This window comes from Penicillium chrysogenum (assembly GCF_028827035.1).
Source record: "Penicillium chrysogenum strain IBT 35668 chromosome Unknown utg000002l_segment0_segment0, whole genome shotgun sequence".
In the NCBI taxonomy this organism is placed as follows: Eukaryota; Fungi; Ascomycota; class Eurotiomycetes; order Eurotiales; family Aspergillaceae; genus Penicillium; species Penicillium chrysogenum.
This window is the reverse complement of record NW_026622750.1, coordinates 4,206,951-4,228,979: the sequence shown is the minus strand read 5'-3', so window position 1 is coordinate 4,228,979 and position 22,029 is coordinate 4,206,951. Positions and strand designations below refer to the sequence as shown.

At 49.0% G+C, this 22,029-nt stretch overlaps 2 protein-coding genes across 2 annotated transcripts; both read right to left on the bottom strand.

Annotated features, from left to right (window-relative positions):
• Positions 1-208: 208 nt before the first annotated feature.
• On the bottom strand, positions 209-919 carry N7489_004904 (uncharacterized protein; the record flags this gene model as incomplete). Its single annotated transcript, XM_056710656.1, has 1 exon — positions 209-919. One exon carries the CDS (start codon positions 917-919, stop codon positions 209-211), a length of 711 nt encoding a protein of 236 aa, XP_056569077.1.
• A 6,822-nt stretch (positions 920-7,741) lies between these two features.
• On the bottom strand, positions 7,742-8,882 carry N7489_004903 (uncharacterized protein; the record flags this gene model as incomplete). Its single annotated transcript, XM_056710655.1, has 2 exons — positions 7,742-8,057; positions 8,110-8,882. The coding sequence occupies 2 exons, from the start codon at positions 8,880-8,882 to the stop codon at positions 7,742-7,744; spliced, it is 1,089 nt and encodes a 362-aa protein (XP_056569076.1).
• Positions 8,883-22,029: the final 13,147 nt, after the last annotated feature.

Genomic DNA, 22,029 nt, shown 5'->3' with positions numbered 1-22,029 from the left:
CCCGCAACACATAGGATACTAGTGAGTGGCTTTGTTAGTGGCTTTGGGCTGCGTGTCCATCGTTCTCACAGCGCGTCATCAACACGACCGAATTCCATCTCATGAATGTGCCTGGTAGGAGAGATGGAACTGTAACATGACAGCCTCAGGCTAGCAATAATCTTACATACAGACCTAAGACGACGAGGACCATGCATTGGGAACGAGTTTATCTATTCTGCTCCTTTGTCTTCCATGTCGTTGCAACTTCGTCACAATCCTTCATGATCTCATTCCACTGCATTCGACTCCACCGCTCCGGCCTTTCGACTGCATCCACAAAATGTTTCATTGCAAGCACCATCTGTGCCGACCAACGCTCCTTACTAACCTTCCCAATACCAGCAGCCTGGGGCGCCATCAAGAGACGATTAATTTTCTCTTCAGAAGCCCGATTATGCCCCTCGACCTCACATAACAAACTCCAGACACTCTCATAAACAACCTCTCGGGCCCAGACGACATTCATCGGCTCTCGCATAGTTGGACAGATAGCCACCCAGGCACAGCGCCGGGGATTATGCAAAAGCGACACAGGGAACTGCACAAGCGTGCATGTGCCTGGCGGCGCGAATCCTCGCCATTTCTCGTATAGCTCCAGCTGCACTGCGCGCATTAGAGCTTCGTGGTCATTACGCGGGCTGAAGGCTAATGAGATGGCATCGTCAAAGCCTCCATCGAGACGGCCATATGAGTTCGCGGGTGAGACGATCAGGTCGAAGGTTACTGAGGGGTCGAGGCGGTTTAGGCGCGAGTTGATGGTGGTGATCGTGAGCTTTGATGGTAATTCGGGCCAGTGCTCTTGCTGCGCGGTTTTTAAGGCGGTGATAAAGTCTGCGTCCTGGCAGAGCAGGATGATCTCCGGGATATTGGCAGTCATATTTTTGTAGCGTTGACAAATCATGTTGCGGTCTTTAGGAGAATTGCTATACCCCTTAGTAGTCGGGCCCTCACCGCTCTCGCCGGTGATGGTCCTCCCCAGTCTAATGCACACCCAGTCTAATGCACAATTTTTACCCATCGCACTAGAGAATTGGTGCTGTTTACAAATCCTCCCCCCCCTCCCTTCCTTCCCACGTCTATCGAGAGTATAAAGTGGCTGGCCGTCGTCTCCAATTTTTTAAAGTAGAACGAAACCGATCTGACCGCAATTAAATGATATCGTAGGGAGAGGAAAGTACATATGTATTTATTCACCATTAACGTGCGGGTTCAACGTAATATCCAACGTGAGGAAAATCGGCAGTAAAACTGTGACCAAACAATCGTTGAACGAGGGCGTGCCAAAGTGGTGTATATACAGCAGGGGCTGAAAAGATTGGCAAACTGAGAGCCCCTTCCTCACCTGAATGGCAGGTCCACGGCCATCCAGTGATCCAACCAATTCGCTAGTTGGTGGATACTGAGCCTAGCTTGCCCATAGTCCGTGGCTCGTAAGCCACCTGGGACTATCCATGGATAGGCCATGGCCTTAGAGCTTGTAGGTCCTACCGACATCGAGAAGGGGTCCGAATCGGGAGGAATAGCCGGTATCAACCAACATACGTATAGAGAGGTTGCAAGGCCTTGCATGTTATCGGTCTTCCGATTGGCTGCTATAGCTTGCGTGCGGGGGTCGACGAACACTAGAAGTCGAGTTGTATAAGTTAGGGTCCGTCGTTACTGACGGAGCTTACTCGACGTCCGGCTACATACGATAATGGATAAAAGGCGAAATATAGAGCGAAAAAAAAGAGAAAAGATAACTAAGGAGGAAAAGGATAGTTAAATATAATACACACTATAAAATAGAGAAAGGCGAGCGTTCGAAGTATAATATACACACTTATAAACCGAAATTTCTTTTTCTTATTTCGGATAGAACTTAAAATCGAAGAGTTTATAGAGACGAATTTATTTAGTAGGAAATAAGAGACGCATATTCTTTCTGGATGGACGCCCAACACTCCAGTTGGTTCGGGCCCTAAACGGCCTCAAATAAAATCCTCAAAGCGATGTGTTCTGTGCAAACATGAAGGCCGATGAAAGCCGAGGGAAAGGCCTGTATAAATAAGTTATGGTCACGAGGGGATCTTTCAGCCGTCACGGACATGAGTCTTGAGCTAATTGAGGACTTTCATACGAATCGACACGTGGCCGCACTTCCCAGCATATCGGGCCCCTAACTCAACTTCGTCGGGATCTTGTTACCCATAAAGGCGCCTCCTGGTAAGGAAATGCTGTCCAGGAACAAACTCCACGTTTCTTATGACTGAACAATGTGTCAAAAAAAAGCCGGAAGCTATCAAATAAGCCAGAGTACGCGACAGCTTCACTATAGCGACGGCCTCATTTAGGGAATTTCGCCCATGACATGCTCATTTCAATGAGCGCATAGGGCTAAGCATGGAATGCGTATTCCAGTAATTGGTAGGCCCATGAAATGTCAAACTCGCCACGCATTCTTGCGCTGCGCATAGGGAGCTCCACTTACATAGTCATTAAATGATCTTTCACATCTTGTAAGCGACAAGCGTCTAGCCAACACTGTAACCACCATCTTGGCTAGATTAAAGGAATGAGCTCGGTGGGCTTGGTCATGGTTAGGTATGCCGTTGACTTGGAAGCTCGCCTTTCAGCACGGCGAGTCGCCCTCTCACCATTGTCCGACGAATACTGGCACGGCTGATTTGGGTATCGACGCTCTAGTTCTCCTGTCTTACTAATACTGGAGCATGCTATAGTCTACCAGCGGTGCCATACCGGTTCATCTGAATTAATATGTTGACATTTGGATACAGAACGACCACCAACGGCCGAGTTGTAAGGACCAGCAGTCATGAGCCGATTAACAGAACAGAACGGCAAAAATGTTCCAGTTCTTTAGACAATGCAGCACAAACATTTGCATCCCTACGAGCAAAGCGGGTAGAATATCCCAAAGACTGACTGGTTTTGATATTTGAGGCAATTCGACTTGTGAAGAATGATATTGCTTCCTATTTCCAATCCTGATTTTTCTGGTACATACATGTACTTTCTGACCCCTTTAATCGATATTGCATTGATTGGGGATCAAGATGCAGCTGGCTTATATATTTATTTTTGCTTGTCGAGTGGTCCACTCACCCTCAGGAAATCGTTCGACACTTCTCCGCACCCGAAGGTTCCTTTTTCATCGACTGATAGGCTTGAAGTTTAGCATGTTTTTAAATACCGATTCTTAGTTACAAAACACTATATTTGCTCGTTCATTTCGAAAATACCAGTTATTCTAAAAGGATAGCCAACAAGGTAATAAGAACGAGTAGCCTCTCAATCATACAGCTCCTCCTCATCCGCAGCAGCACACTTCGAGCACTTCCTTTCTGGCTGTTTCGGTGAGAAAGTACTCTCGGACGCGGTGTCCGATTCTATCTCTTCCCTCGCAACGATATCTTCGTACCTGCTCTGTAGCAATTGTGTGGCGAGATGCATCGTGGCCCACTCCCTGGGGAAGATGGTGTCGGAGATCAAGATGCGGTCGGATAGCGTTTGTAGATATTGAATTGTATCGATAGCCAATTTTCTACTAATTGTTGTGAGGGTTCGGGGTCTCTTTCGATATATTTCTTGAGACGCCCCTTGTGAGCCGCCTTGTATTTGAGAGGCAGAGGATGGGTGTCGACGTTGCTTTCGTGGGAAGGTTGAGGAGTCGGCTACTCTCTTTCTCACGTTCAGTGGGGGTAGATCTTGACATTCTGCCTTTATGGCGCTTTTGGGCATCATATAGTCCCTCGAGCTACCAACGGATGTGGCTACCTCTGTAGATATGGAGCTAGTGGACTGGTCAACAGACAGCTGTAAAACCTGGCTTGTGTGGCCGCGATCCCTGTGACTAAACTGACCAACGGCCCGACGGAAGTTTTCAGCCGATTCATTGCCTCCATGGGATATATTGTTAGCCGAGTAATTTCTCGAGAAAGGGATCTAAGGTAACGGTACCAGTTTGCCATGTAAGACCATTGTGTTCTTCTGTGTCCGGGGTATTGGACCTCTTTGATACCTGCGAAACCTTGTGATCCATGATAATTGCTTGGTCTTTCTAGTGATGATGCTGCACTGGCAAGTTATTGGAGCAAAGGAAGGGTATAATAGCATCCACTATGGGACAATCATGAGCTTTTAAATGTTTGATGTCCACCATATAAGATATACCCACTATCAAGTTTTCGTGGGCTACCATTATCAGCGCCGGCTCCCAGGAGGACTGCTAACGTTGATTGGTTGCCTCAATCACAGTACGTAGACCACTGCGACATCGAATCAACGATGTTTCAATCCAGTTGCCGTATCCACGTGCTGCCCGAACCACCAATTGATTGGAAGCGCATTCCCGGGAGCAACCTGGCTGCCAGACTGGAGTTGGTCATGGATAGAAACATGCGGAAGGGAGATGCATTTCCTATACCTCGGGGGCTGTTATTGCATCATGATTCAGCCGCACGAAAAGCCACAGTAAAAGGACGACTAGCGGAGTCTTGTTTGTGCTTCCAGGAGCATCAGGGCCTTTGGCCTCGTCCACGATAGTCTGGTAATATCGTGCTGATACATTCGATGCATTTGCTGAGTATTCTCAGATAGCCACCTTTGGCAATGCACGGGTGATGATTGGTGTCAGAAAGTTGATGTCAACGTTTACATCAACGTTGAACATGGAATCCACCGAACACCAACAGCATGTGTGTTTTACGCCCATAGAAAATATCTACTTGAGTTATGTTAGTTAACTACTCACTAGCGGGGTTTGGTTTAATTCCAGTTCAAGATCGGTTCTTGATCGGCTGCCTTGATTCAACGAACCGGAAGGGTTGCCTTATTGTTGGAAGCAGGTCTTAAGCTAGCTGGCAAAAAAATAAAGTAAGCTCAACAGTAACGACAAAAAATAGTGGGATTTGTCTTCCTGTGGAAGTTTTCGGTAGTTTGTTGATCAACAGCAAAGAATATGTTCCTCGAGTAGAGCAAGGTGAGGTATCGCAAAAACACAAAGGCAAACTCTATATGGCTTGAAATATTTTATGCACAATCCATCACCCGCCCTGGAGATGATAATATACTGGCCCGTTTCACAGGACTGTAAATCCTAGGAATACACAAGTGATTCCTAGAGCTGCTTTACTACCAAGTACCGGAGGCGGTTTCCGTGGCCGACGCTTTCAAGGATAGAAATAGTGCTTCTACTTGAAACAGTCTTACCGAGGAGGCGCCTATAAGGATTACCACTGATGCAGCAAAGCATGAAAATGGCACCTGGCACGGCTCACTATCTGCTGGGCCATCCTTTGTTAAGGCAGCATTTACGTGAATATCACGTAGCACATAAACTTTACAGTACCCGGGGATAATGACCTGCTTCATCTTTCTACCTCCGGCTCTTTACTTTGTTCCCTTGAGCGACACCTGCCTCAATTCTTTACACTCAATAAATCTGTTCTTGCGGGCGCAAAATCTCTCCAACTGCCACCGCCATGATTCGAATGCGCCTCATCATTATTTCCCTTACCGTCACTTGGCTAGCCCTTGCCAGTCTCAGCTCGGCCACTGTACACTTTGCGGTCGTCCTGCGAGACCGTGCAAGATCCGACCTCGTGACGCTGAGCGACTCTATTTTGGACCTAACGTTTCAAACCTCATAGACGACGTCGTCGACGGCATGGTGATTGCGGCCCTGGTCTCAGCCCTGTTTTCCATCTTCGGGTTTGTTCTTGTGGCCTACCCAAAGTGGCTACAAGAGAACTGCGCCGCTCGGTTTTACTACGGGTGCATTCAAATCGTCGTGAGCATGATCGTTCTCTCATTAGGGGGCTGGGTTGCCAGCCGCGTCCACGGTTTCAAACATCTTTCCAGTTTTTTGACAGGAGCCACATTCCATATTACAAGATTATGTATTATGGATCCGTTGGCCAGGCCGCTTTCGGATCTCTAGTGATCATTATGTCCCTCGTGCGTTTTGCCGTATGCGGCTTACGAGGGCACTAGCAGAGAACACGGACCGAGCTACAAAACAGTCAAAGAGGCGGGTCCAACAGCCTACTATGGTAGGGCTGTGACGGAGAGGCAGCAAGTATTAGGAATAAAAACAGCAGCAATTTTTCATGATGATTTTCAAGGATTTAGGGGAGTGGAAGCCAAGAAGAATCAGAGAGGTGCGACGCGGAGGGTCATGAGAAGGAAAGGGCTTCACTGCATAGTTGCTGAGATGGTTTAGGTGTTGAATTTTCTAATTGGAATCAAAGCATGTTCATACCTTGGAGCAGTATTCTGAGTGGCTTGATGTAAAACACAGGTGATGGCTGACGATGTGCTCTGCATAAATATCCATCAACCTCGGTTGGCACGTAGGCATCAAAAGCCAATCATAGAAACGTGCTAGCTGCCCAAAGATGACATAGCCCCAGGAAATCGTACATAACTTGTACACTCTCCATTCCCACTCTCACAAAGCCAGCTAAGTTCCTGTTGACAGCCCTGCCGGCCCCGAAAACGCACGTCTTGACCCTGGGAATTCTCTCGCTCCCGGAACCTTTAGTGCGGTTTCTGGGAGCATATAAGCAGCTTCTAGGAGTCAAATAGACCCCAGGAAGCCCGACGTAGCTTCTGGGGCCTTTTACCCCCACTTCGAGGAATTAAAGTCATGTTCCTGTTAGCAGCTTCACCAACCCCTGGAACCTCAAGTGCGGTTCCTGGGGCTATGGCTTATCCTTCTGGGAGTGGTCGAATGTCTCAGGTGTGCGCAGGTCTGGTGAGGGTGTCTTGTGAGAGCTTTCCACTGTTGTGATATGAGGCTGGTGCAGATCAGGAACCAAGCCGCACTGTCGGAATTAGCCCCGAAGTGTCTATACAGACGACCAAGTTGATTGGAATCAACTTGGCTAATTGTTGTATATATAGGCTCATGTATCCCTCTGAAATAATAAGACAATTCATACCTCTGAACTACAACATCCACGACCTCAGGGATATACATGAAGCTGTGGGGATCTCACGTATACGTAGATAAATAGTTAATATCAAAGAAAGCTATAGTCGACTCTAGATACAAGACGTAGTGCGAGGAAGCAAAAGGAACAGGCTTCCTCGCGTTCAGGGGAACCCATATGCACCATGTGGGTCCCGCAGATCATTTCTCCAAACATCCTGTATGCTTCATGTATATCCCTGACAAGGGGATAGACAGCTCCTAGAAATGCTTTGAGTTTTCCAGGTTCGAGATATTGATTCGCAGAGTCAACCTAACCAGCATAGGAGATTGCCAGAGTCCCTCGCCGACCCGAGATGTGTTTTCTTCTGTCAACAATCTCCGTCTTGACGTGACACGCACCACTGAGATAAATCCATGAATCCATGTCTACAGTTCTTTGGCCACCACCGTTAGGTATGAATATGGTTTCGATCTAAAAAATATCTAAAATTAAGCGAAACTGCCAACAGTTCTTGGGGGTGCATTGGCATCTAGTACTTGCAAAGATGAAAAGGTCGCGTGGTTTTAGTTTTGGTGCTCTGCGAGTTTGAACATCCAGAACTTTATTTGCATCATTTCTAAACTTGCTCTAAAACTCCATACCACGGCTATGCTCTATGTTGCTGGGCCGAATGCGGTGCGTCTGGTCACGTGTCTTCACGCGTGATTGACAGTCGCTTCGCTAATTTCTCATTCCCGTCACACCTCCGCTGTAAACTAAGATCACCTTCGAGTGGAGTTTAGTCGTGCTGACCGGCGGGGTGGTGCAGACGTAGAAGGGCCTCGTGGTAGATGAGCTCCTAGCCTAGCCGAGCGACGGGGGCCATTCTCCACACTCCGCTCGACTGATCTCCCTTGGGGTCCCACTGAGCGCTGTCGCAGCTGACTCCGACTCGGGTCATTCGGTGATGAATTCCTGATAGTGGCAAGTTCTCTCTCGGCAGATGATTCACTTGCCGTGTGGATATGACGTGTCTCAGCATCCGACGATTGGACTCGTATTGGGCGAACCAAGGCGTCTAAAGGCCCTTCATTTCGACTGTATTAATCAGCATTTTGGGTATTGCATAACTGGAACCAGCCCTACTTACCATACACAGCATGACGTCCCAAAACCCGTACTTCGTTTTTCCAGCCACTCTTCCGCGCAGGCCAGGTGGGAAAGCGCCTTGCACTGACAGCGCAAGATCACACTCTCATTTGCAAGGTCATCATCCTCGGCCAGACAAAATACACAGTGTATGTCGTCGAACTCGTCGCTCAGGGTGAGATCCTTGAGCGTCAAGCTTTGGACGCCAGCCCAGACGTTAGCGACCGATGTCAGGATCGCTGGTTGAGCCAGCGAAACATGCCATGGAACACTGTTTGTCCGCAGTATTGTGGAAGTCACAAATGGATTGAATGGTTGCACTGGCTCGGGGTTGGTTGACAGCCGCACCGGTGGGTCTTGTCTGAGCCCGTGAGGTGACCCGTCGGTGTTGCCTGATGCAGGGCGACTCCTGGGCACTGACGACATCTGACGCTGGCCCGGATGCGCAATGGATGGAGCGGCAACTCTAGAGCCATGCGGCACTCGCGCCTGGTTGCGGATGGCTGCTTCATACCACCGCTGGCCAACTTGGTCGGCCTGCCGTTGACGGTGCCATCTCGCGCAGAGGAAGACTCTAGCAATATCACATAGCTTTGACTGCAAAGTTGACAAGTCAAACGGCTCTCTGGCGAGAGTGGTCAACCTTTCATGGCCGATCTTGGTGTCTTGAAATTTGACAGAGTTTTTGCACGGCTGGCCTTTCTTCGTCACCCCGCAACAGGACACAGGACCACCGTGAGGGATCCCACAGACAGCAAATGGGTTCCAAGGCATGGTAGTCATTGAGATTGTCTTTAAAGGCAGAAAATACTTTGGATGGGAGTTGATGTTGGGCAATCTCCGCAGTGTTCCCTCGTCAGCTTTATATGCCATCGCCGTAGCCTCCTTACCTACATGGCTGCGTGGCTGCGTGGCTGCTGGCATGCAACGCCTTCCTCGAAACAGTACGTCGAAGAATGCATTTCGATGCAGTATGCGCCGGTATAGGCCGATCAGTGGCCTGCGAGAAGGGATATCATTCCACATCACTGCTGCTCAAATCAGCTGCACTTGTAGCTGTAGACTGCGGTGACCATGCATTGGCGAACAGGTTGGCTGCGGCGGGACGCAGCAAAGTCGACAAATGCTAGGTTAATTCTGGGTTGCCTATGGAAGTTTTGAAGTGCGTGTTAGATTGTTATTTGCTTCGACGCCTATGGCGCTAGATCCGAGGTGTGGGCATGTAGAGACTAGATTCGGTTCCTAGGGCCATCGACAACTACCAGGAACAGCTTTGGTGTTCCCAGGAGCTAGAGTCCAAGGATTCTTTCACCCGCCTAAACATTGTTGTCAAGAATTTGACGCTGCCGCGTGATTGCTAGGCACCTCTCAGCGGTGACGGGCTACACCCTAGGTGACCGCGGAATTTAGCTGAGGCAAGTATATAAGGACCTCTCCACGTCCAACTTTCACACCCCACACCTCACCCTCATCTACAATTTATTTGATTCCTAGTTCTAATCTGCTGTTCCACTATGGTCAGTTCCAATTCTTTCTTACTGAAGTTGCGGATGAGCTAACAAATTACAGCCAAACATCAGAGACCTGCCCAACGAGCTTTTGCTGTGGATCGTGTCGCATTTGGATGGCAGTGCATTATTCGCCCTCGCCAAATCATGCAAAGACCTTGATTTTGGACTGCAGCCCAGCACCTGGAAATACAACATCAGATTTCAGAACAGCAATCTGTTGCACTTGGCCGTCAAATACGACAACGTTGGCCTTGCGGATGCTTTGCTCCAGCACAACGCCAACATCAATGCATTTTACCGAGGCAAAACTCCTTTGATGCGGGCGTTGAAATACTCTTCCGCTGCTGTGTGGGAACTGCTGCTCAGTCATCGAGATCTAGATATCAACATCCAAAATCAAGCGCGCGACAGCGCCCTGTCATATGCTATCCACTACGGGAGTTCCTCCATTGTCAAGAGCGCGCTAGAGCACCGCGCCGCCAGTGCGGACATTAAACACAAACACGGGCGAACGGCGCTTCACCTAGCAGTCTTCGCAGGAAGAATAGGATTCGTGCAACTGCTACTTTTAAGTGGCAGCGACCCTAACTTGGAAGATGATTCAGGCCAGTCGGCGTGGTCTTGGGCATGTCGAATCAATAGACCCGTCATGAAAATAATGTTTATCAATGGCCCCGACTGTGAAGTTTGTTTAGGTGCCCGAAATGCTCAGGATTCCGAGCTACCTCTTCATGAGGCAGTGTTGCATGGGTCGATAGATGCTGTCAAGTGGCGTCTTAGACAAGAAGGTCTGAACTTGGACATTCAGGATCGGAAAGGCTATACGCCGCTCCATCTCGCCGTTCAAAGCAGACGCCTGGAAGTGGTCGATTTGATCCTGGGCCACCCCCTTGCCAACGTGAACTGCAAAGACAAAGATGGCAATACGCCACTTTGGCTGTCTACTTACTCGTCATGCGACGAGATAACCGAAAGGCTCTTGGCGGAGAAAGACATCGACGTTAATTTCGTTGGAGGCCGTGGGGAACTTGAGGCCCCGTCTACATCTTTACACCATGCCGCAACGAGATTGGATACTATACTTTTACGACGGCTGCTTGCAGTGCCAGGGATTGCTCTGAATCTCTGCGTTGCAGGCCACTCTCCAATTTCCGTTGCTGCATATCACGGACACGTGAAGACAGTTGCTTGTTTACTGAGTATGGGGGGCGTGGAGATCAATGGAAGGGGTTTAATAGATCCGCCCATTTGTCGAGCGGTTTCACATGGTCATCTCGATGTGGTAAGGCTCTTAGTACAGCAAGGCGCACGTCTGAATGTTAATGAAAGCACGGTCGCAACCCATGACACTGCTCTCTGCATTGCTGCCCGTGGCGGTGACCTGGAGATGGTCCGGGAAATACTACGCCATGGCCGAATTGATGACAACCTGAGGAATCAATGGTTCGAGGATCCATTGATGTTGGCGGTCAGGGGTGGACATTTCTCGATTGTTGATGCACTTGTGGCCAATCCCAGACTGACACACTTCAGTTTGAGGAGATCCCTGGATCTAGCGAAGGACTATTGCATCCACAAGGCCATTCGAAGCAGAATTTGCGACGACAACACTACTAAAAAGTTGTTGAAACGGTCTCCGAGGAGAATATTTGATCGTTTGTAAGGGCTAGCGACATCTACTTCAGGTAGCTCTGGTGATGTGATACGAGATGGCTGTTCCCAGCGCCTGTTGACATCACCATTGGTGTTGTGATATGAGGCTGGTGCAGATCAGGAACCAAGCCGCTCCGTCGGAATTAGCTCCGAAGTGTCTATACAGACGACCAAGTTGATTGGAAATCAACTTGGCTCATTGTTGTATATATAGGCTCACGTATCCCTCTGAAATAATAAAAAAAAAAACAAACAATACCTCTGAACTACAACAATTGGGAATCAAATTATCTGCACTTCCGCACTTCGAATGGTTTGCAGTCACGGCAAAGCTTCGATGATTTGCAAGTAATTTATAGCATCCACGCATCGGAAGTACACTTGCAGACTACCATTATGAGACAGTCTTTGCATTAGTTTGTGTCAATGCTGTAGATGCGATTTAATCCCGCTTATTCCTGAGCAGTTTGCTCTCAGCAGGTGGTGAGATCGAGCGTCAGCGGTTGAGCTAACTGTTCGCTGGCTTCAAAATTGCGGTCGACCCTAGGTGAGGAAGCACTGGTAGAAATAACAGCAGCCTCACGTGAATTGTCAGCTATAAATGCCCCTCGAGCATAATTTCTGATCCAATTCATCTTGATGACCAAAATGGACCATCCCACTTCGCCTTCCCCCGTTGATCGGCCGGCCAAGAGACAGTGCCGAGTATCTCACGCTCCAGAAGATAAACCCAAGTTGGAAAACCAACCACAGCAAGTCACAAACGGCACAACCATCGAACCCAAGGTTGGTCATATTCCCCCACGGCAGAGAATGAAAACCCCCACTAATACTGAATAGATCCCAGTGAGAACACGCGGTACCCTTACGGCGGAGTTCATGAAAGTATTAAACCTCAATGACTCCCTCGCTACACCAGCCCTCAAATTGCTCGAATTGTACTTTTGCCCATGGGAATGCTACGTCGTCAAATCGTCCCAGAAAATACACTCGAGGAGGAGCAGCGACAGCTTCAAGCGTCAAATAACTTGCTAGCAAGCGATAGCGATTTCCTTCTACAGCTCTGCAATGTGCAAGCTTCAGTATTGTGGGGACGCAAACGAGCGGTTCAGGCTCTTTGTAATGGCGTTGTTTCAGCCTTAGAAGCGAGCGATCTTCAAGCCTACTCTGTCGATGAGCCTGAGCCTTGACAAAGACTTCATGTGGTAGAGCGTTTACGGGCAGGATGAATGACATTTGGTTTTTCGCTATCTATTTGTGCTGTCCCTAAGGATAGATAAGGCCTATACTGCTAGTGAACTTTCGTTGGGTTGGTGACGGGGGCCAACGGTGCACGCTGTTGATACATTCAACGCATTCGATAACTTAGCATGTGGTTATAAATTCCCCTAGTTTGTCCTCATTCTGTGTAATAAGAGAGGAATAAAAACTGCTCAGTCTCCAGCTTTCCATCCCTCCCAGCCCACGTTAAATCTTTATACACTTGGGTATTTTCGTCTTATAACAGAAATGAACGAACTGAACAACAATGGTCTGTTCCCGTTGCCTTGATAATATCTTGCACTAATGTTAGTAGACCACGATTTGGATCTCGACCTTCACGCTATCTTGTATGAATCTTCTGGCATACCGACACCGCCTCCCTGTCTCGCTACTGATCCCAATGATCTGTGGCAGGATTCTTTTGGCAAAGACGACCCTGCAGAATACGAAAGTCAAGAGCCTTCCTTGATCGAATGCATTTTCTATCCCAATCTCGGCAGTCTGTCCGGGTTCAAGTGGACAGGTCCAGATCCTCTGACCAACTCTACTCGGGCTAACGACATTTTCCTCCACATGTCAGCGCTCCTTTTCCCTAAAGAGGTGCACTGGATAGAATTTCGGTTTGTGCGATTTGACCGGATATCTGGTGAGACTGTAGGAGAGGATCTGTTCTTCCTGCCACGGGTTGAAACGGCCATGGGGAATCTCTATCGGATACGCAGACGGCTACTAGACACAATCACCTGGCATGCTGTCCGTGCAACCGGCACTAGCTTCCGACTGTCCCTTTGGCCTCGTACGGAATCTCTACCATATTCGAGTCCCTCGACATTCTCTGTTGACTAGGCTTCCCCCGACGCTATCCCTGGACCCACGGTTTTTCGTACATAATATATCGAGTAATTACGTGTGAGATTGATCTGAATCAAGCGGGGTTGTTCGTATACTCATTTCAGTAAAGACCACGATAATGAATAATGACTATTTGGTGCCCTTCTTGTTAAAGGTCTCGGGGATATATAACCTGCTTTGCATGCGGTGTAATTCCCCTTGCACTACATCGCCGCTTGTAGTATTTCTATGTTGTCAATATAGGACAGGGGAACCCGAAATAGGCAATTCCTTACTCTTCTCTTGCGACATCCGTCAACCCGGCCAAATTGGGACTGTAGGGGTAGTTCCAGTCATCGAGTAGGCTGATCAGTCGTTCGCGAGATGATTCCAATGCCTGTCCAAAAAATCGCAGTCGAGCTAGCTGCTTGTCGTGGTGAAGCTGAAGTCCGTCCCTCTCTTTTCCCAGGTATGTGCCAGCCTCCTTCAAGTTCTGATTGCTCTGCTCTAGCTTCTGGTCATCGATATGCTTGGACACACACGACCCCCATAGACGTCGATAGAGACCAACAAGTCGGGTTGCTAGAAAGGCAAACTTGGGATCATCACGTTCGAGGTCTGCTAGCACCTTCAAGATGGGTTGAAATGGCTCCGTCGCCAAAGTATGTCTTGTTACTTCTTCGTGTTGCGAAGGGGAGGGCTACGATGGTCAGCCAAAGGATTCGAAGCCGAAGGGTTTCACTTACCAAAGGAGGGACATGATCTGAAAGTTCTAGATTATGGTCCTTTTCATTAAGGATCGGCAATTTATTGGGCTGCTGTTCTCCTTGCTTTTCCTGGTCTGGCGAGCTGTTTGAGGAGTCCATTTTGTCCACAGGAGAAAGTCAAGGATCCGGATAGTACTGTTTCCGACAAGCCTTGGTATCTCTTATAGACTATGCAGACACAGGTGGCTATGGACTGGGTTTTACGGTCACCACATAGTCAATCAACGCAGTCAAGTCAGCTTCTGAATAGAATTTGCTTTTATTTTCAACGGGCGCTGGGTAGTAAATTTGAGAGGAATGTCAACGGGTTGGCCGGGAAAACTGATCCAGCCTGACGATGTTGAGGGCCAGATATGAACGCCCATTGACGTGAGAGATACCTCAACTAGACGCCTCTTCCACTCTCGTTGGAAGCCTCAGAAACTCGGCAAACAGCATTATAGACCTTAGAGTCACCAAAAAATAAGTTCGGAAAGAAACGAAAAAGAAAAGAAAAGAAAAGAAATGTATCTTCGAGGGTTGTTCACAACTTCGAAAATTGAGTGTTGACAACGTTTGGCCAAGCTTCAACGGGTTGATGGGTTGAGCAACCGCACATCCTACTGTGTGTGACCTCGCTTTCTGCAGTCTAGGCGGACAGACCCACAGCTCAACACAAACCAACACAACACTCAAGCGAGGCCAGAAACAAAGGTCCATGATTCCTAGGGATGGAATTGTAGGAGTTTCCGGCGATCCAACGTTGAGTCGCCAACATATGACATATGAGGTGACTAGGACAAGAAATATGCGAATACGTTCCTGTCATTGCGGATTGAATATCTCCCACCAAGCCTCATTTAAGAGGGACGTGAAGGATTCAACAGTTAGCCAACGTTGCTTGACCGACTCAGCGTCCCTTTCTCTCAGCACCACTCTTACTCGCCTCTCTCGCTAGGCATCTAAAGGCATCAAGAATGTCGCTGCAAATAGTTGCGGTAAAAGAAGACGTGGGTTTCAACAGGGCTCAATTAAGAAATGTGTCCTTCAACACTTCCAACCAGGTCGGTGAGTGACAGAAGCCGAGAAGCCTATAAATACGTCCTCTACCCCTGCAATTGCTCTACTATTTATCCACTTGATTCTGCAAAGTCGAGCAGGCTTGTGTCTGGCGCACTCGATAAGTTCCCCCTTTGATCGAGTACTGGAATTTATACCGTGCTGACATTTATAGTACACATCGTGGACCGGCAAATCAAACGAATCCTGTATTGTAAGAGACGTGGTTCCAAGCAGATTCACTCCCATTTACGCCAGCCGATCGGAGATACGAGATCTGGATTAGCTAGCCAAGGCGTCTATGCGAAGACGTCTCTGCTATAGCGAGCTGGTCTACTGTCGCGGCTCTGGTTGACCACAGATTTGAAGTGCAACTGCTCACACTGTAGGTATATGGGCCCACGGATCCTTGAAACTGCACTGACCCGAAAGGCGCGGGACAGCCAGATCCGTCGACGTTCAAGCACAATGCACCAGAGCAAGGGCCACTCTTCATCCCTGGTCTTGACCATCAGAAAATATAAGTTATGGGAATTCCACGCTGGTCTACTGGCTAATAATTGACAGTGAACCTTTGGGAGCTCACCAGAGTGGCCCTGATAACCCTGCACTGCCGTCAGTGCTCCACGCAAAGCCATGGCTTACACACTATTCCTAGCCCCGTCGCTTCGAACAATGCAGCATGTCCTAGGTGGAAGATCGCAAACCAAGATAGCGAGTCAACAACAGGGTGCGGAAATTCAAGTGCAAGCTTTAGTCGCATCGAAGCTTGAGGCGTCCGTCCTTCCTGATAGTGAGTTATCGCGTCTTCAGCTGCGCCGGTCCGATTGAATATACCAAGCCTTGTGCCCAAAATCACGACACCACTGACACCTTCACGCTATTATAGGAGCACCCCATCATCGACGGTGAAATATACTGTGGCGAGTGGCATATTCCGCCAGATCGAGGATAAGACCTAGGTGGCGGCCGACGAGCGTGCTCCATCGCGTCTTCCGCCCTCGTCCCCACCGCCTTCGCACTATTGTGGTCCTGAACCTCTGGCATCGCGACGCGTTCATCCGCCATGGAAGTGCAATGTTTATCGCGGATGGGTTCGTAACACGCGTTTACTGTCCCAACAAATTGCCTTGTGCACTTCAGCACAGCTTTTTTGAAGCGAGTGCAGATTGCGATGAGCTTGAATGCGACGTGGCATGGCTGGTGACTGCATTGCAGAGAGTTGTAAGTGATCTAGTTGTGAAGCCGATATAATCATTGCGCAAACTGATTGTCCCGTCTCAAGCGCATTTTGGAATTTCCATGAACTGGTACGCTACGGCAATTCGTCCAACTAGGTCAATCCTTGCTGACTCGGATCGTACAACAGGAGAACACCCTCATTTCTGTCACTCCAGTCGAATGCCACGCGAACAAATCTCTTGTTCGCTCGAGCTCCCCTATACAAACACGATTGCATGCTCTCTGTCCCTTCCACATGAATACTATCGACGATGAGTCACAGAAGGTTCGTATCGCGCACCTCGGCCTCTTTCTCCCTATTGATTCTGCATATCGGGTCATTCTTCGATTTGTCTACATGATACAACTCCTGAACTCCGATCAGCCTATACCACTACCCGAATCATACCTGTGGCTAAGCATGCAACCTTTCAAATATCTTCAAGTGGCGTAGTCTGCTGGTATCGAATGCGTGATCCTCGTTGCCTTCGGATGACATTTGGTGGCTTCCCAGGCCTGGAAAAAAAAGCACAGGAATGCTGAAGTTCTGCCCTGCTTCCTGGCCGACGAGCGTACCTCCGCAGACAATCAGGCTGTTAGCACAGGTCCACCTACAAGGGGAAGGAGACGCAAAGTCTTCTCATTCTTCGCCTACAATCTGACATTGCTCATCTCAGGTACAAACCGAGAGGGTAACCGGGGCACAGGCAAGCCAATGAGAGCTCACTACCCAAGAATCACCTCGGGCATACAGGAAGCTGCATCATGAGGGCTGTCAAAAATGCTGTGGTGTGCCCAGTAGGTTCTTATGCACCCATTTCCTATCCAAGCCGAAGCACTACCTGCAAAGACCATTTAACCTGGATGTCACTGCAGCTTCAGGTTAGTCAAGTCGACCGCGCGTATCCTTTATCCGTTCATATCGTCTGCTAACATATCACGCACTTGTCAGGAAATCCGGATTCCCTACGCCCCCCTATTTCGACGGTTTTTTTGAGAATAAATCATATATTCGTCGAGCCCACCGCGCTGCGGAGGACACGTGGGCATGTTACTGTTCGGCCAGGCAGCCACTGTAAAGTCTTTGGTGTCCGAAACAATATCGAATCAGAATGTTTATAAGACCTCTTGGACTAGCCCCTAGATCCTGGAGCAAACTTTCCACCGTCAATCAACGCTCATGTGATGGTTGCTTTTGGAAGCATGGCCGGATTGTCTACTACGACTACGAGCGAACTAGCACTCCTGCGGGGATATCACCCAACGGAAATTCGTTTCAGACGGCACTACTGGAACCCAATCGGGTTTCAATCGGGTTTCAACCGTGTTCCCTTATCAGCAGAACATGGTTGATTGCATTAACTTGGGACACCACTTCCCAAAAAGCAATTGCCGTCACTTCGATCCGGGATTGGTTGAAATATGATCCGTCCTTGCCGAGGCATAGTAGGAGCCAACCGGGTATTCTTGATTGCTTTCTTGTCCAGTCTCTCAGCAACATGGTTGTCTCTGCGGTAAAATTACTTTGATTCTTGCGCTCTCTATGATATAAGAGCTGAATTGGGGTAAGGTCGAGTGCCTCAATCGCCGCCTGAAGTGATGACTTTGACTTCGCAGGGCACAAAGCCTACCGCATGGCTGGTTTTACTCAAGTCAATCGTTTGGCACCTCATCACATGCTTCTACACGTGAGTATTGGGCATATTGCTTGGCCATAGTCGAACCAGTGGGTCTACTATCCCTATCGGATTGAGGCTGTATGCCAACTTCACCGAGTGATCAGAGTGGGACTAGAATTTTCGCTTACGAGATAGAATCTATAGTGGTTGATACATTTATCCATGTGGGTGAGATGGCATGAAAACCTCCGTACTACGTCGGTGAGACATTGATAGACCTCGCCACGGGCCATGAGGCCCGTGGATTCGCACTGAGTTATTTCACCCCTGCCTATGGGCGGGCGGTTAACCGTAGCCCCGTGTCATTTAATGGGCCCATGTGTCGTTTACTAATAAGCACTTTAGTCACATGAAATTTTATAATTTTATAATGTTTAGCCACGCACGCATATGTCCCATAGTGCTATTCAGGTTATTTGAGTAGAAAGGTATACAATGGATGTGTTCAGCTATAACCAAACCTAGTAAAAGCAATGGACTATCGAGTCTAAGTGAAATTGAAAGTGTGATCCGAAATGCATAGAAATTGTGATGCGCGTAAATATATATGTGACAACAAAACATGCTGAACCTACAGAACCACTCACAATATAATGCCTACCAACCCATTAGTAAATTTATTATAAACACGACATATTAGATATACTACACACTAGGATTTGGCTTTATTATGATCAATTATCTGCTATACTAGTGGTTATTGGGGGTAGGTTACAAGTGATAGATTTCCAAAAGTGGAACCCCCTATTCAGGAAACTTACATAATCCGAGGGTGGCATGGACCGATGGCAGGTCTAGACGTTGACCACCTTTTTCACCGCCCCGACCACTCACCACCACGCTCATCAACACACATCAACAGTCACATCAACACGCTCACCAACACGCTCACCAACACGCCCACCACCACGCTCACCACCACGCTCATCAACACGCTCATCAACACGCTCACCACCACGCTCACCACCACGCTCACCACCACGCTCACCAACACTCACATCAACACCAGCGGTTCAACACCACAAGCATTTCAAGACAACACTCATCTCTGTTTGCCTAATCTGAATGAAAGATGCCAATTTCTATTGTAGCGAGGAAGCTATTGGATCACAAGCTACTAAGGGAAAGGATGGGAAATACGTGCTTTGATAATGAAGACGGTTCAGTCGTTATTTTATGATTCTGGTTCATTAAATTGGCAAAGATTTCTGATAAGGGCTCCTATGTATCCAATAACGACTCATCCAAACAATGAACAGACGATAAAGATGTTGCGCAGGCCTTGGCTTCTCCGAATACTCATGGAACACTCGAATACTGGTCCCTAGCACCACGAAGAGGTGCCTGCACGGGCTAGAGTGGCTTGTTGTCGCAGATGTCCCTGCGGAGACTCTTGGTGTCGCAGATGTCCCTGCGGAGACTCTTGGTGTCGCAGATGTCCCTGCGGAGACTCTTGTTGTCGCAGATGTCCCTGCGGAGACTCTTGGTGTCGCAGATGTCCCTGCGGAGACTCTTGTTGTCGCAGATGTCCCTGCGGAGACTCTTGGTGTCGCAGATGTCCCTGCGGAGACTCTTGTTGTCGCAGATGTCCCTGCGGAGACTCTTGTTGTCGCAGATGTCCCTGCGGAGACTCTTGGTGTCGCAGATGTCCCTGCGGAGACTCTTGTTGTCGCAGATGTCCCTGCGGAGACTCTTGTTGTCGCAGATGTCCCTGCGGAGACTCTTGTTGTCGCAGATGTCCCTGCGAGGCGCTTTGTTGACGCAGGACCTAGGCTGCGGAGAACTTGGTAATGCAGCGGTCTCCTGCAGAGAACTTGTTAACGCAGCGGTCTCCTGCGGGTCTCACTTGTCATCACAGCGTCCCCCTGCGGAGTTCACTTGGTAACGCAGCGCCCCCCTGCGAGGATTGTTGTTGACGCAGACCTATCCTGCGAGACACAGTTGATAACGCAGAGCCTATCCTGCGAGACACAGTTGTTGACGCAGAGCCTGTCCTGCGAGACACAGTTGTTGACGCAGAGCCTGTCCTGCGAGACACAGTTGATAACGCAGAGCCTGTCCTGCGAGACACAGTTGTTGACGCAGAGCCTGTCCTGCGAGACACAGTTGTTGACGCAGAGCCTGTCCTGCGAGACACAGTTGTTGACGCAGAGCCTAGGCTGCGGAGAACTTGGTAATGCAGCGGTCTCCTGCAGAGAACTTGTTAACGCAGCGGTCTCCTGCGGGTCTCACTTGTCATCACAGCGTCCCCCTGCGGAGTTCACTTGGTAACGCAGCGCCCCCCTGCGAGGATTGTTGTTGACGCAGACCTATCCTGCGAGACACAGTTGATAACGCAGAGCCTATCCTGCGAGACACAGTTGTTGACGCAGAGCCTGTCCTGCGAGACACAGTTGTTGACGCAGAGCCTGTCCTGCGAGACACAGTTGATAACGCAGAGCCTAGGCTGCGGAGAACTTGGTAATGCAGCGGTCTCCTGCAGAGAACTTGTTAACGCAGCGGTCTCCTGCGGGTCTCACTTGTCATCACAGCGTCCCCCTGCGGAGTTCACTTGGTAACGCAGCGCCCCCCTGCGAGGATTGTTGTTCACGCAGACCTATCCTGCGAAGCACCTTTTTACACTCGCGGGGCTCGTGGCAGCGAGGGAGCGCAAGTCTTACATCACTGGGCTCGTGGCAGCGACAGCCGTGGCCACGGAGACTCTCAAGCCCGCAGGCAAGAGAGGGACACCATGACACAACGGAGTGTGAGGACCGAAGTCCTGATTCTTTTTGGGCTGGGAATCGGGCTCCTTTTATATTTTTTCGGCTACGTCTCTACCAAGGAACCGGTTGCGCAGTTGGTAGCGAGAAAAATTACTTCGTTGGTAGGCGTTGAAGCGATCGCAACGACGTTGAACTGATAAACTGATATCTGGAGACTTTGTGGCCTACAGAGTCAAGTCTAGCCTGGACTCATTCCTCTCAAAATCGTACGTTGAGCGTGGTGAACCATTATCATCACCTGTTGAGCAGAAAGTAATGCCGCAAAAATCTGATTTCTACATATCATTGAAATTGCAATTAAATCGCTCAACGCGGTGGCACTCTCCATCTGCCCGTTCTAGCCACGTTCACCGTTTCTTTCATGAAGGTTGAAGTGCTTCAATAGATGCCGCAATAATGGGTTGGAGACTGTGACAGACAGTGACATTCGATTGTACCGGCTGTTGGCCATAGGACGTGCCTCCCACTGATCCCACTACAATCCTCTGCTTATTTCTAGTTTCGCGCTACTCGAACGGTACTTATTCTTTGTTGCTCGCAACCAACTGATGTTGCCTCCCCTAATACTTCTGCTAACTGTCGGTACAGACACTATGCACATACTCCCAAATCCAGGGTATCGGTTGTTTTCCTTTGGTAGATAATCAAATTCTAGACCTTGTTGGAAACCTAGAATAAACCCGAGTCCAGTTTTCCAGGAAAATAAAGTGGGTTATTTCAGCTACCATGACTCACGAGCTAGGTCCTCGTGATCGCCACCCACCTCGCGAGATTCCTCGCGAGATTGCAACGCTACTGTCACATTGACGAGGCCCTGGACACAAATAGCACCCAACGGACCAATCAAACACCGCGCCTGAATTTAGACAGACGCAGGTACGGTTCCGCGACGCAGATCCCAGGGACGACCCACGGGACAGTAGATCACGGAGGTTCTATTTGTGGCCCGCAGAAGAAACCGGAAGGATCTGCAAGGGTCCAGACACGATCCACAAACCCAAACCTGACGGCCGTTAGGGCCCGATGGAACAGCGGTCTTTGTTACTTAGGAGGTATAGCTGGGGCAGGAGAGTAATTGGAATATCACACAGAGTTTTGGCAACAGAGATCTGATCCGCGGTTCAGTTGCCCTCGCAAGAGAGTGATTGGTCCTCCGTCGAGTGGGAAGCTGCTACTTTCTCTATCTGGCCTAT